General features: G+C 44.7%; 1 protein-coding gene across 1 annotated transcript in view; it reads right to left on the bottom strand.

Annotated features, from left to right (window-relative positions):
- Positions 1 to 302: 302 nt before the first annotated feature.
- LOC129386778 (uncharacterized) overlaps positions 303 to 14,691 on the bottom strand; it is a 74,928-nt gene continuing 60,539 nt past the window's right edge. Inside the window, exons 9-10 of the mRNA XM_055074977.1 lie at positions 7,485 to 7,658; positions 303 to 1,212 (exon numbers count right to left, since the gene is read on the bottom strand). Coding sequence (XP_054930952.1) covers positions 1,106 to 1,212; positions 7,485 to 7,658 — 281 coding nt within the window. The 3' untranslated portion in view covers positions 303 to 1,105. The remainder of the gene's footprint in view (positions 1,213 to 7,484; positions 7,659 to 14,691) is intronic.

The following is a 14,691-nucleotide window of genomic DNA, read 5'->3' as shown; positions in this document are numbered from 1 at the left end:
AAAATAGATGAAGCCAGTGATTTCCATGATCCACCATTGCGATTTAAAGGTGCGGTTGCTAATTTGGGGAGCGAAAAGTACTGCATTGGCTCATCGAGGTTAGTGTGCAGAAAAGCCCGGGTCAGGTAACGTTCAAGATCTCCGCGAACTCTGGCGACTTCCTCACGGAAATGCACTAATGGTGACATAAAATTCAACCCTCCGCACGTCTCCGCTTTCACAGGCTTATCTAGATACGATATTTTGTCATGCTCACTTGGTCGTTGCCTCTTGTGTGGCCAAAAAGGAGTCATGAGTTCAAACCAGCTTCTGCAATTATTTATTGTTGCGCCCTGTCCATTACTATTGCAAATATGGTATAGAAAAATGTTCTTCAGTACTTTATTCGCCAATTTATTGTAGCCTATGTACCAGGTATGCTCTAAAGATTGTTCAAATTATTGCATTTTTCACACGCCGTTTAGGCACCCTAGAAGGCGGGGCAAGGGGCTTGCGGCGAGTGTGAGATTGATGGCGGGACAGTCATGGTATTACGATATGGCGAGGTTGCGTTGATAACAATCATCATCGCCGAAGTGTGACACTACCCAGGCTTCTGTGCTTTAAACAAGGGAGTGGTGGCGGGCTCAGGGGGCACTCAGTGTTGACCTATGTGGCCTTATCTCCACCTGTTATTGTCTGCCGCTTTGACGCCTTCAGGGCTAGCTTTCTTCACTGACTGACGTCAAATAAACTTTGGCTAGCGAGGAACTCGGGGCTTCTTGCAAAGCACCGCATTATACATTATCTTACTTTAGATGATGTGCTTTAGAGACAACCAAATAAAAGATTGTTTAACTAATTTCGGCGCTCAGTATGTGATGACAAGCCAGGACTGCTGTTTGTGAGGCCATTACTGGTACCAATACTGCTACTGGTACTATTACCTTTACTGGTGCCATTATGACACCAAGGAGACATTACTGGCTCCTTGGTGAAAGATATGAAGAATCATTGCATAATTTCAAATTTATATTTCAAGAGTTAGGACGGGAAGACGCGTGTACTGGGGGCGCACTGCGTGTTGGAAATTTGAATCCACTTTTAACTCAGCAGCTCTTCGCAGCTAGTGTACAGCAAGCTCCACCTCTCTTCCGGTCAGTGTTGTCCCATCCGTAAGCGTGTTATAGGCGCCGACTCTAAATGTGCAGCCGTGGAACTCGGATGTAAGGCCTGAAAAAGAAGTGACAAGGAATAAACGTTTTGTGTTACAAAAACTGGTAAAGTTTAGGTAGAACCAATATACGGGTTTGATGAATGCCTAAATTGAAAGAGGAACTATAGAAGTACAACATTCACATCCAAGCGGTGCAATATTACCATGTGTTTCTTTGTGATCTTTTTGCATCATCACTGTTACCAGTTTATCGTAAGGTTTAATACTGTACGTGAAAGTTACTTGATTTTATTGTCGCATGATAGAGCGCAGAGTGGTCTGCAATAAAATTGCACGCGCGACGTGAGTAGTGTTATACATTTACGAATGCGCGCGAGCACCATTAATTGCTCTGGAATCTACGGCGATGCTTATATAGATAGAGCATGAACTGGTCTCATCACCAATTATTATTGCGATTATATGGGGACTCCAGGGGTATTTCTGCCGTCGCCGTGGTCATCGGCATCATTCTGGTGTTCTACATGATGTCTTACGGCAATACACCGCGCGCCCTATGTCTCTGTGCGAAGGCTAGCCGACGATGGCGGTACCATCTCGCACACGCAAGGGAGCAAAGCGGGGAGGATGCGTGGCGTCTTCCGTCACGCGTAAGGTACGGGTGGATGTGAGAAAGGGGGTACGTTCTGCTCCGGCGGCTGCTGCTTATCATATCGGTATGAAAGCGATCTGTTATGGCGAAACATTCCGCTGAGTGTTGCTAGCATCGTGCGCGTTGTTTTAGCCGCTTAGTTTGCATTGAAGCGCTAGGGAGCACGAAGGACAATTCGCTCGCTGCTGCTGCTGCGCTTCCTCAATCAACTGTTTTGATAGCGAGTTTCTGCGGCCATAGAATGAGATGTGTTTATGTCTGCCTTTGCATACGTGACGCCATTAGTCCGTAAGCGAAGTCCGTAAGCGAATGTTTAAAAGATAGTACGGCTGATAAAACTAATACCCTTATTCATACATCTCTCTATTAATTTGCTATCGCAATCGGTTCCTAGCCTTCCGGATGAAACTTCGACTTCCTTTCGATGGCGGACGAATGCGCTCGCTGCTATTTCTGTGATTTTAATGTTAATTTCTTTAGAGGGTGAAGTTAGCATAATTCCGAAAGCCCAGTCCTAGCAATATTTACTTCTGAGAGTCACTACGATGTCAGTATATCTCCTGGCACTAAGCCACTAAATCACAGTTTTTTTTTTACCTCCTACAGCTTCTGAAACTTTCCTTTCGAACCACAAAACATGGCACAACCAAAAATATTCTGCCGAGTTCTACTGCGACTCCAGTTAGGAGCTCGGATGTCGGTCTTCTCTGTCCGTTCGTTGGGTCCGTTGCACCAGGGACAACATTCGTCACTCTCGTCTACGGTCAAAGCAACTATTGACCGTTTCCACAATACATCCTATTTGGTGAAAAGAAAATAGCTGCAATAATGCAGCTGTAAGTCGGGCCTCATCGGCGAGCCGAAATCGACAGCCACACGCAATAACAACCGAAGATTCCACAACGTTGGTGCTCGGAACGTTCGCAGGCTTAGAAGATCATGAATTATATCCTACTATTAGCGTCTGCACCTATACTTTAGAGGCCAGGCATTCAATTCAGAAGCAGACGAAGAAAAGGTTGGGTGGGCTGCACTGTGTTCCTTGGGAGGGGTCAAAAGTACAAGATATGATGTATCCGCTGTGAGCACTTGCAGCTGTAATAGAGTTCAAAGCCGAAGGAATCGCTGATGTGTCAGCTTTCATCTTTGCACAAATCTTGTATAGAATTTTTGAAATTTCTACCAATGAGGTCAGTCGAAATGGGTAAGTTCTCACATTTAATGCCACCCTTTCTAAATATACCATATAAATCAGAGTATAGCGTAAGCTAGAAATAAAGAACCATGGAAACTACCAACTTTGCTAGGTAACTACTTTATTCTATTCCTTATGCCATTTTGTTATTACTTATTTAGTTGCATCAGCATCATCATCATTGGCCTATTTGATGTCCACTGCAGGACGAAGGCCTCTCCCTGCGATCTCCCATTACCCCTGCACAGCGCCAACCGCTTCCAACTAGCGCCTGCGAATTTGCTAATTTCATTACTCCACCTAGTCTTCTGCCGTCCTCGATTGCGCTTTCCTTCTCTTGGCACCCATTCTGTAACCCTAATGGCCCACCGGTTATCTAACCTACGCATTGCATTACCTGCCCAGCCACATTTCTTTCTCTTGATGTCAATTAGAGTATCGGCTATCCCTGTTTGCTTTCTGATCCATGCCGCTCTCTTCCTGTCACTTAACATTACACCTAACATTCTTCGTTCCATAGCTCTTTGCGTGGGCCTTAGCTTGCTTTCCAGCTTCTCTGTCAGTCTCGAAGTTTCTGCCCCATATTTCAGCATTCGTAGAATGCACTGATTGAACGCCTTTCTTTTTAATGATGATGGTAAACATCCAGTCAGGATCTGACAATGTCTTCAGAATGTGCTCCAACACATTTTTATTCTTCTAGAAGTTTCATTGTCAAGATCAGGATTCCCTGTGAGTAATTGACATAGGTAAACTTACTCCTTCACAGACTCTAGAGACTGACTGGCGATCCTGAACTCTTGTTGCCCTGCCCGGTTTTTGATCATTATCCTTGTCTTCCGCATAATAATCTTCAACCGCACTCTTATACTCTCTTTGTTAAGGTTCTCAATCATTTGTCTTAACTCGTCCACAGTGTTGCTGAACAGGACAATGTGATCTGCAGATTGAAGGTTGCTGAGATATTCGCCGTTGATCCTTACGCCTAAGTCTTCCCAGTTCAATAGCTTGAACACTTTTTCCAAGCAGGCAGTGAATAGCATTGGAGAGATAGTGTCTCCCTGTCTGACCCCTTTCTTTATAGGCGGAGAATTCACTTTTCTTTTGGAGAATTAAGGTAGCTGTGGAATCTCTGTAAATACTTTCCAAGATATGTACGTATGCATCCTGTACTTCTTGATTACGTAATGCCTCTATGACTGCTGTTAGTACCTCTACTGAATCAAATGACTTTTCGTAATCTATGAAAGCCATATAGAGACGCTGATTGTACTCTGCTGATTTCTCGATTACCTGATTGATTGCATTGATGTGATCCAGTGTACAGTATTTCTTCCTGAAGCTAACCTGTTCCCTTGGTTGACTGAAGTCCAGTGTTGCCATTATTCTATTGGAGGGTATCTCGGGGAATATTTTATATAATACTGGAAGATAATGTGCCTATACTTTTTCATTTCTTTAACGTCTCCCTTTTTGTGTATTAGTATAATGTTTGCATTCTTCCCGTTCTCTGGGACCCTCGAAGTCGATAGACTCTTCGTATAGAAAGCCACCAGTTCTTGAAGCATTATGTCTCTTCAATCTTTGAATAAATCGACTGTTATTCCATCTTCGGCAGCCACTTTTCCCGGTTTCATGCCTTGCAAGGCCCTTCTAACCTCATCGCTAGTTATAGAAAGAGCCTCTGCAACCTGTTCATTATTGCTTCAAATAGAGCTATCATGGCTCCTCTGGGTACTGTACAGGTCAGTATAGAATTCTTTCGCTGCTTTCCCTATATTATCTTCGAAATTTCTGATGATATTGCCCTGCTTATATTGCAGTGCATACATCTTGGCTTGTCCTATGCCAAGTTTTCTTCTGACTGATTTCATGCTGCGTACATTTTGTACTGCTTCCTCGGTCTTTCTCACGTTATAATTTCGAATATCCCTTGTTTTCTCCTTGTTGACCAGTTCTCACAGTTCCGCGAATTCTATCTGATCTCTTAAATTGGACACTTTCATTCTTTGTCGTCTCTTTATTAAATCCTTTGTTACTTGGGAGAGTTAACCTGCTGGTTGTCTTAATGCCTTACCTCCGACTTCAGGTGCTGCTTCTGAAGTCAGCTTTGTTACGGTTTCGTTCAATGCATGTATGTCATCTTCATCACTCTGTTCTAACGCTGCATATTTGTTTGCAAGTACCAACCTGAATCGGTCTGCTTTTACCCTTACAGCATCTAGGTTGGCCTGTTTCTTCTTGACCAATTTTACTCTTTTTCTCTACAAATCGAGAGGAATCCTAGCCCTCACTAACCTATTATTACAGTACTTTACGCTACCTAACACTTCAACATCCTGCACTAAGCTGGGGTCAGCAGGAAGTAGGAAATCAATTTTATTTCTTGTTTCACCATTAGGTCTTTTCCAGATCCACCTTTTGTTCCGGCGATTCCTGAAGGAGGTGTTCATTATTCGGCGCTTATTATTTTCCACGTATTCTACTAACACCTCCTCGAGTGTTCATAGAATCCACGCCATGGTTGCCAATTGCTTGTTCACCCGCCTACTTTTCCCCCAATTTTGCATTGAAGCTGCCCATGACTACAGCATACTGAGTTTGCCCTCTTCGTATCGGTAACTCAATATCTTCATAAAATATTCTATTTCTTCATCATCGTGTCTGAAGCTTGGAGCGGAGGTATGTACTACCTTTATTCTATACCTCCTATTCAGCTTTATTATGACTACTGCTACCCTCTCATTAATGCTGTAGAATTCATCAATGTTTCCAGCTCTATCCTTATGGATTAGGAATCCTACTCCGAACTGCTTCTTATCTGGTAGTCGTCTATAGCAGAGGACGTGGCCGTTTCTTGCATTAAGAAGCTGCAAACCCTCGTGATAACTATAACAATGAACTCAAGTTGTTTTTGTGGCATCTGTTTAAGTGATATGTGTTTCCCTTGGATTCCGGCTACTTAGCCGCACTTTTTGAATTTAAGGAAGTGTTGGCAATGTACTTGCAAAGTCTCGGTGTTTGTGTCATTTGTATCGCGTGTATTCTATTTCTGATAAATATGCAGAAGGTAAGCCTTGCGTATCGGCCATTTGATGCGTACATCGAAACAAAGGGAACAGTCACCTGTGTTAAGCTGTTATCATGGCTGCTTGTCCCGCCACTCCTATTGAATATGGAAAATTCGGCAGACACTTCATACTGCTTCAGTGCGAGAATTCGAAAGCATTATGGTTGCTTTGGTGAAATGTTTTTTTTTTATGTTTCGTTATGCATGAAACTCTATACGAATAAAATGATCGACAACGTTGCAAAGGTTGAAATGCTCTTGTTGCTGGGAAGAATGGGCATTATCACCCTCACCATGCGAAGCCCACAGCGCACGTGATGAAATGGTCGCTGACGAGTTGGCTGTCTTCGTGTAGCGTCAATCTGTCTTCAGGCATCAACAGATGCACAAGGCACAGCCTTAGACTGACTGACAGGTGGAGGAGCCGTGGTGTCGAGGGAATGGTTTCGTCTCGCGCTCCGGACGCCGCAGTTCTAGTACCATCAATACCCAAATTTTCTAATCGAAGTAATTCAGCTACTTTGTTTACCATAACCTCCAGGAAAAATTTCACCTCATTATGAGCCATTTCCCGGCATGTTCTTACTCTTTTTCTCCATCGGTCATTGTTGGTATGATCTTTCAGTCAAGCTGAAACCGGCAGATTTTCGCGTGAAAAGGCACATAATTCTGTCGCATTGATGAAAATATTCATTCGTTCATTTTCTTAAAGGGTATGTATGGCTGTGATATATTGTGTTTTTTTCCCATGTATTCTTCTGAATACCATATTCCCCTAAGATGATGGCACTGATTTTACTCTGCAGGCCAATAGCTTTTCCTATTTCCTGGAAGTTTTCACATTTGAATATTTGCGCTTACCTTACATTGACACAAAATTCGCTTTACTACACTGATTATTTCAACTATGTGAGAAACACTTGACTTATTAAAAAGTCGGCCTAAAGGACAGAGCAGGCTGTATAAAGGCTTTACAGTCTAGAGCACTTCACGATGCAGCCTTTTTTAATTAATAGAAGCCTTTTCGTACGTGCCGGTCCTGTTTCGCCCAAAAAACTTCATTAGAGCGTACTGGCCGAGGTCATGTGCCCGCTCGAAATAGAAACGAAAAATTCTCAGTCGCTTCGACGTGAACTACTAGCAGAGCCACTCACGTTCCTTGCACTACTTGCTTCTCGAATGTACACGAGATGAAAAAAATGAAGGTGTATACTAAAATATTTTCGCGCGAAGGTTGAGGCGACTTCTGATGCCGGTTTCATCAGATATGTGATAAATTTTCTCACGCACATGAGTGACGAACCGCCCTGTGTTGTCGCCTCCTTCCGTCCTTTGTCTTCAGTGGTTTTTTATTCACTATGTCTCACCAAGTGGCCTACAACTTTACCTTGCTAAACCTACGTATACTTACCTGAGATAACGATGTTCAAATCTTTCGTAGATTCCGTATTATTGACACCGTTGCAGTTCCACGTAACCGAATACCCGCTTATTGGACCTGCCGGGTTCTTGGGTTCCTCCCACTTGAGCTTTGCAACACCCTCCTTCAACTCGTTTATTGTCAGGCCTCTGGGTTCGCTCGGCACTGGAAATAATTATAAACATATTAAGGTTGGACTTTCCAAATTTTCGCGTGCATGGGAACGAAAAAGTCACATTCAGAAATACCATCAACTGGAATCTGGAAGAAAAATTCTTGCGTAAAGGCAGGTAAGCGCTAAAGCCGGTAAGCAAGCGAGATACAGTGCTCCCACATACCACTGGTTGTCACAGCGGAAATAATTTGACGCGTCTGCCTGTTGCTCCTGCAGGGCTGGAGAGACACAGAATTCCTGACGGTTTTGTGACAATTCGTGCATTCTCAATTCTTTGGATGAAGCCTGCTAGAATGTGTCTGCGAGCGCGTAGTGAATTCTGATTTTGATTTCTGGCCATTTCTGTATATTTCACAGGGAAGGTGCTTGTGCAACTAAAGGTGCTAGAAAGCATTATGTGCGTATTTTGTTGGTGTCTTGACTAGGAAACGACGCAACAATACTAAAGCTTCGAAGATCGGATGGATTTTAAAGGTTGTATGTTGCACATATTAAATTGCTCACATTTATCAAGAGTGGTTTAAAAAAGGAAAAATCATTTTAAATAAGCTTTACATGTGTGAGTTTATTGGGGTATTTGCATTTATATAAACATTATTAGACACATTATACCTAACGCTGCCTGTGTTCTGAAAACAGTTACGACGTAGCTTTCATCTTCTCTCGAAGCGAGGTTCGTAGTCGTTGATTGTTAGACAAATCCTTAAAATTGCGTTCAACGTGTATTGCTAATGAGGATGCTCGGTAGAAATCTAATTGACTGAAATTAATAAATCTTAGGAAAGTGTCATTCGATGCGCAATTCAGAGACGTCTAATTGACTAAATTGCGGAAAGGGTCGATAATTCCACCCTCGATAGATATTTATTGAAATAGGAATTGAACTCTCTCAAATTTTAAGAGTGTATATCTTCAACAGCAAATGCGTAAAGAAATTATAACGTCGTATTCATTGCACTCACCGAGGAAACAGGTATTCTTTAAAGGGGCCCTGCAACGCCCTTTAAGCGCAATAAGTAATCATACTAAATGCGAGGGAGTGTTTCCGTGGACACCTGGGCCAAATATTACTGAATTCCATGGAGCGGGGAACGCACAATGCCCCTGTAAAGATGGATTATGCTTTCCTACGGCTCTGTCAAGCCCCCGCCATCTAATTTTCGCATGATGATGTCATAGCGCGAGAGTCGACTATTGGCTAGATGAGCGAAAACGTCGCTAGTAATGCTAACTTTATTAACGGCCACAAAAACGTATGCAACCGTAACGTTATGCATGACACTTGACGAACTATTTATTTATGAAATTCTTCTGCGTTCAGAGTGTACGCACAAAACACAAGGGCCCGCATTCACAAAACGCTCTTACGATGAAATTGGTAACAGTGACTTCCAGGCAAGCATCGCGCTGGACATATTAGAGAAGGCCGCCATCTAATGGTAAGGAGCTCTTGAACGAGAAGCGTTGTGAATTCGGCTCGAGCTTTATACGTATTTCCGGTATTTGGCGGCCGTCGACTGCTCGAGTTGTGCCGCCTCCTGCGCCGCTCAATCTCGTAGGGTCACTGAAGTTTCGCTGAGCACTATCACAGCGCGCGTCTGTGCGTCCCAACGCACATTTCGCTTTGAGTGCAAAATTAATGCACACACAGGCCAGCGCGAACGCAGCATTCGTGACACAGCGTTTTCCACATTCACTGTGCAAAGGAAGGTGTGTCGCTACAGTGCTGCCAACTTCCGAAGAAGGTTTTCCCCTACCACGAGGGAGAATTTTTCTTCAGATTCTTGATCATGTGTGGGATTTTATGACGCAAGGGCCAATAATGGCCGAAAAAGCGCCAGGAGATAGTATGATGCATTTGATGGTGCAGTGAATAAGAAATGGTGCAGATACAACTTGACTGCATGGTGGCCTCAAATACTCGTTGCAATATGCGTAAAATATAATGTATATTTATGCGTATTAAACTCGTGACACGTGAGGCAAGAACATAGAATTCTATTTGCGAAGCGATTGCAAGAAAAAAATGTGCGAATATTCAGGCAGCGCTAATGCCTCCTTTATGTAAGGGCAAGGAAGCACGTGCTCTAAATGCTACAAACGCAGCAGTAGCCTCTGGTAAGAAGCGGGTCACTGCCATCGTACATTGCTGTCTGAAGTGGAATTGGTTGACGTGGTATGGTAAACGAAAATGTTTTGTTTATCTTTGAGCTTTCATTTCACGACATTCCGGCAATACTGCAGAAAAATCAGCGTCTGGCCCCCTACACATGTAGGTGGTAATCGCCGGACAGCATAGTGTGTGCTATTTGTATGTCCAATTTTTAGTCGACATGATCACCTCTATTCGCCGCGCTTTTGTTATCGTGTGCCGATTCCTTTATTGTTGGTTAATTACGTGCAGCTTTTTAGACGTTCTAGTGTCCCAATAGCGTGGCATGTAGTTTGTATGCTCTTTCCGTAAAAAGCGTCCAAATCTGTTGCTGGGAGAGCCACAAAGTTGCAGTCTTTTTATTTCTACTGGCTTGGCAGCTGTCTTGTCTGGAAGCATATTGTCCTTATGCCTGTACTCAGGAACTCAGCATATTATGACGTGCTGGCAAGGCACGCATGCTGTACGTAAAAGTGAATCATTATAATTTTGTACGGCATGTTTACTTTTACAAAACAAATTTTAAAAATCTTACAAGAATTAAAGAGTCAGTAAATATAATGGCGTTTTGTATATTTCCTTTCTCAGTATGTCTCACATGCGGCAGTGCTGTGTATGTTTCTGCCGCAAAGGTGCTCGTTGGCGCTTGCAGCACATCGGATTTGGAAAGGGATGGCCTGAATGCTGCAAATGAAATGTTGGCCTATGATCTTGGCGTGTCAGTGTAATACTACCGGCATAAGTATTTCGCCGGAAGTTCAAAGTGCATTCGAATGTGAGCTCTGGGGCGCACTTTCTTACCTTGATAAAAAATATGTCACATCTACCAGCTGTCTCTGCCACGGCGGTGGCAGCTTTGCTGGAGGTAGAAGACAAACTTCTAGAATTGGGACACCCTTTTCTTAATTTTGCTTTCTTCACTGAGAAGGCTCACTGGCTTCGTGACGATAATTAAAAACTAAGGTTCGGCACACATAGCTTAAATTTTTGTAAAGGACGTCCAGGATTCGAGTGTACATTGAGATAATATGTGAAACTGGAATGTGACCTCTGTAGACGGAGTGACCGCTCACCTGACTCTACGTAGACGCTTTCTGCAGGATCACTACTGATCACTTCCCGATATTGTTCGCGAGCAATTTTGAAAAAGGCCCTAACCAGTTTCTATCGAAGTGGAGAAATGTATTTGAGGTTAAAACTGAGTATTCCAGAGATACTTTGTCGCAAAATGCTCTTAAATGTGTTGAGCACAAGAACAGCCCCTAGGAATCAAAAGTTGCTTATATTCCATCCTCGGATATGCTGCTCCTTGTTCACTGTCTTGCACTGCGAAAGCTAGGGCGGAGCGGGACCTGGACACAGCGCCCCGCCAACGGATGGTCACCATGGTGCAGAGTACGTGATGGTCACCGTGATGCAGGTAGACGTTACTATGTCAATTTTAGGGCTTACGACACCCGAAACTCGGTTGTCCTCAGAGGACTGCAATATTCACCGCGAGCGGACTCATTGCGCCACCCTTCCGCTGCCGTGGTTTCTACGCTGCATAGCAGAGCCGTAGTAGCGTTTGCTGTGTGCATGAGTGGGCTTGAGTTCACGCTCGCGCTCATGTGCTCCTCTCTGGCCATGCTACGCGGTGTGGGCCGGCGTTGTCCCGCACCATCCTCACTTATGGATAGTAGCCACATGCTCCTGCCGAATTTCGAAAGGCTATCAACAGCTCAGGACGCAGCGAACTCTGCCAGGAGCGGCCTGGAGTGAGCGCGCGCTGGCAAGCGTATGTGCGGCCTGTCAAGTTCAGCGTGGCTCGAGGATGAATGTCGAAAGGGAATCAGATCTTGTGGAACCCGACGGCTACGATACCACTACGAAGTAGGGCCAAATTTTAGTTCCTATGGGGCGGTCGTGGTTGATCGTGAGCAGACTGTTGTCGACTCATGATTCGCCACGAATTTGCAGAAGTGCGTAATTCTTATCAAAATTTGGAAGTAGATTTTCGGATACTTCAGCGTCCTTATTAAACTGCATCAATACATATGCACTAATAGAAGCAAGAACACTGATGAAAACACCCTTCTTGACTGAGGACAGCTATCGGAGAATGGCAGCCGCGTATGGGAATGTACCACATGGCGAAACATAGCGCCGGAAAAGAGCAAGGAGAAGGCTTCTCTTGAAAAAAAGTTTGTTTTATAATAGACGTGACCTTGCGCTGCGCTTCCGAACTCTAGGCGTCGCTCGCGCACGAATGAGAGATTCAACTGAGAGTTTCGCAACAGCGTAAGATATCGGCAGACCGCGTTTTTTTCATCAAGCTCGAGGGGGTGTTCAGGACCCCTTTAAGAACTTCATCGTTTTTAGACATTTGGCCTCCACATAACCATTATGAGGAGAATAAACGCAAGATATGAGCATAATGTTATTCTAGGAAGTCATGTTCTCTTCTTACAGAGGGTTGATCTCCCTGCATCGCAATACCTGGCAGTGGTGTTAAACCCCGTCTATTTTCAGAAGAGTGAACAAGTTATTTTTCGAACGTTTGTTCTAAACCTATTTTCATCTGCCCATTTAGACAATTTGTTCGTAAAAAGCGGCACTTGTCGTTCGTAGGTGGCAATAATGGATGATTAAAAGCATAGCAGCCTATCTACACAACGTCGACATAAACAGACTATAACCTCTATCTAGGAGACAGCCAGATAAAGGAGGTCCAGAAAATGCGAGTCCTCGGACTGTGGCTGCAGAGCAATAAACGAGTAGACCACACCATTAAAACCCTTAGGACTACGGTGAAACAGATCTCCCGTATGATCCGTAGAGTAACTTATCACCGAAAAGGTTTCAAGGAAACAGAGACAATCCGGCTCGTTCAGGCTTTTGTGCTAAGTCGTCTCACATATAGCCTCCCTTTCCAGGACCCCACGAAAACAGAACTAAAGGCCCTAGATGCGTTGATTAGAACGTCGTACAAAGCGGCTCTCGGCCTACCACAGGGAACCTCTACTGAACGCCTGCTGGCCCTCGGGATTCACAATAACTACGAGGAGCTACGGGCAGTGACGCTCATATCTCAACGGGAGCGGCTTAGCTTAACCTCCTCTGGCAGAAAATTACTTTGCCGCGTGGGTTACCCTACTCGTCTACAGTATGCAGGAGAAGAACTCGAATCTCTGCCCAGAGTCCTTCGTGAAAGGATCATAGTAGCCCCAATCCCTAAGAACATGAGTCCGAAATACCACCGGGGACGTAGAAGTGCTCGAGCTCGAAAGTTAATGCAGCAATTCGGTGGAAACCCGGATACAGTCTACAGAGATGTCGCTCGATGTGGTGCTTACAAATACGCCCTCGCAATGGTAGGAGCGGCCGCAAATCAAGGGCTTGTGACTGGCGCCACGGCTAGAGTTGCATCTGCGAATACCGCAGAAGCTTCAGCCATCGCGCTAGCTATTAAAACTAAAGACGCTCTAGGGCAATCGTCGATAACTCTTACAGATTCCCAAGTCGCATGTAGAATATTCCTCACCGGGAGGCTACCACACAGCACCACTCACCTATTAGGATCCAACCTAACGCAGGAACACATGATCATCTGGTGCCCGGGTCATGCAGGACTCGAGGGCAATGAGAGAGCGGACGGCGCAGCTCGTGCTTTTGTCAACCGAGCGGCCGACCACTCTGACGAAAACCCCTTTTTATCACGAGACATCCTTGAGCACCAGCGGCGCGAGCGAAGAAAGTACAGTCCACCACACCCTGACCTATCCAGGCAGGACTCTTATGACTGGCGCCGAATACAGACGCACACATTTCCAAACCTTTATTTGAAAAATGCCATTCACCCAACGCTGTACAGCGTTCGCTGTCCTTGGGGTGCGGAGGCCGGCCAACTCTTGCCCACATTACGTGGGACTGCCAGAACAGGCCACCCAAAATTAATACACCAAAAATAGCCGGCAAACTTTCCGGAAGGGAGCAGTGGGAGACTTGGCTCGCCAGCGAGGATCGAGAGATGCAACTAGCGCTCCTCGACCAAGCACGGCGGACCGCTCAGGCCAGTGGGGCCCGGGACTAGGGGCTCCACCCACTCGCTTTCTGTATTTCTTTTTCTTTTAAATAGGCGTTTTGATATATATATATTTTGCGTGGAATGACTGTATGCAAGGGATTCACTTTTACAACGAATAATGACAAGTAAGCAGGCCCTCTTGCAGCACGCCACTTTCTTACGTGAATGGCCTGGACAAAGCTCTGCCCACACTTACGATAAGTGTGCGGTTAGACAGTTATGTTTCCGGTTGTGTATACCATGGTGCCATCGACACCTATAGTGGAAAGAGCTTGGAGAATTCGGAAGCGCTATTTGGCATCGTAAGCTTTCTCTACGTCTCGAAATGCCAAGAGAAAGAACGGCCTATGTGTAAAAGCATCTCTGATACATATCGCGATGGGACCACGGTTGTCTATTCTGGAAAAATCTTTCCTAAAAGCACAGTGCAGAGGATGTAAGATTTTGTTGCTTTTTAGAACACAGATCAAGCGCCGCCTTAACATGTTTTTTTCAGATAGTTTGGAAAAACAGCTAATTAAAGCTATTGCCTATAACTACTGGGTAATGAGAGGTCCTAGCATTCTTTAAGCGTGGGGATGATAATATTTTCCTTTGAAGAGAATGGAACATAGCCATTCGCCCACATCGCATTGAGAGCACTTAGAGTGTTTTAGAGTTACGCGGTGCAGGCGTATTCCGTAAATGACACCATTGTGCCGAGTTGTTTTAACTGAGGCCTGAAGTTCAACGAGATTAAACGGTCTAATCTATGCATTGTTTCCCGCCCACTTGTGCGCGAAGCAATGTCGCTCTGCACTATCTT

The sequence above is a fragment of the Dermacentor andersoni genome, chromosome 8 (assembly GCF_023375885.2).
Source record: "Dermacentor andersoni chromosome 8, qqDerAnde1_hic_scaffold, whole genome shotgun sequence".
NCBI classification, from domain to species: domain Eukaryota; kingdom Metazoa; phylum Arthropoda; class Arachnida; order Ixodida; family Ixodidae; genus Dermacentor; species Dermacentor andersoni.
Note: the sequence above shows the minus strand (reverse complement) of the source record. Positions and strands in the feature narration are given on the sequence as shown.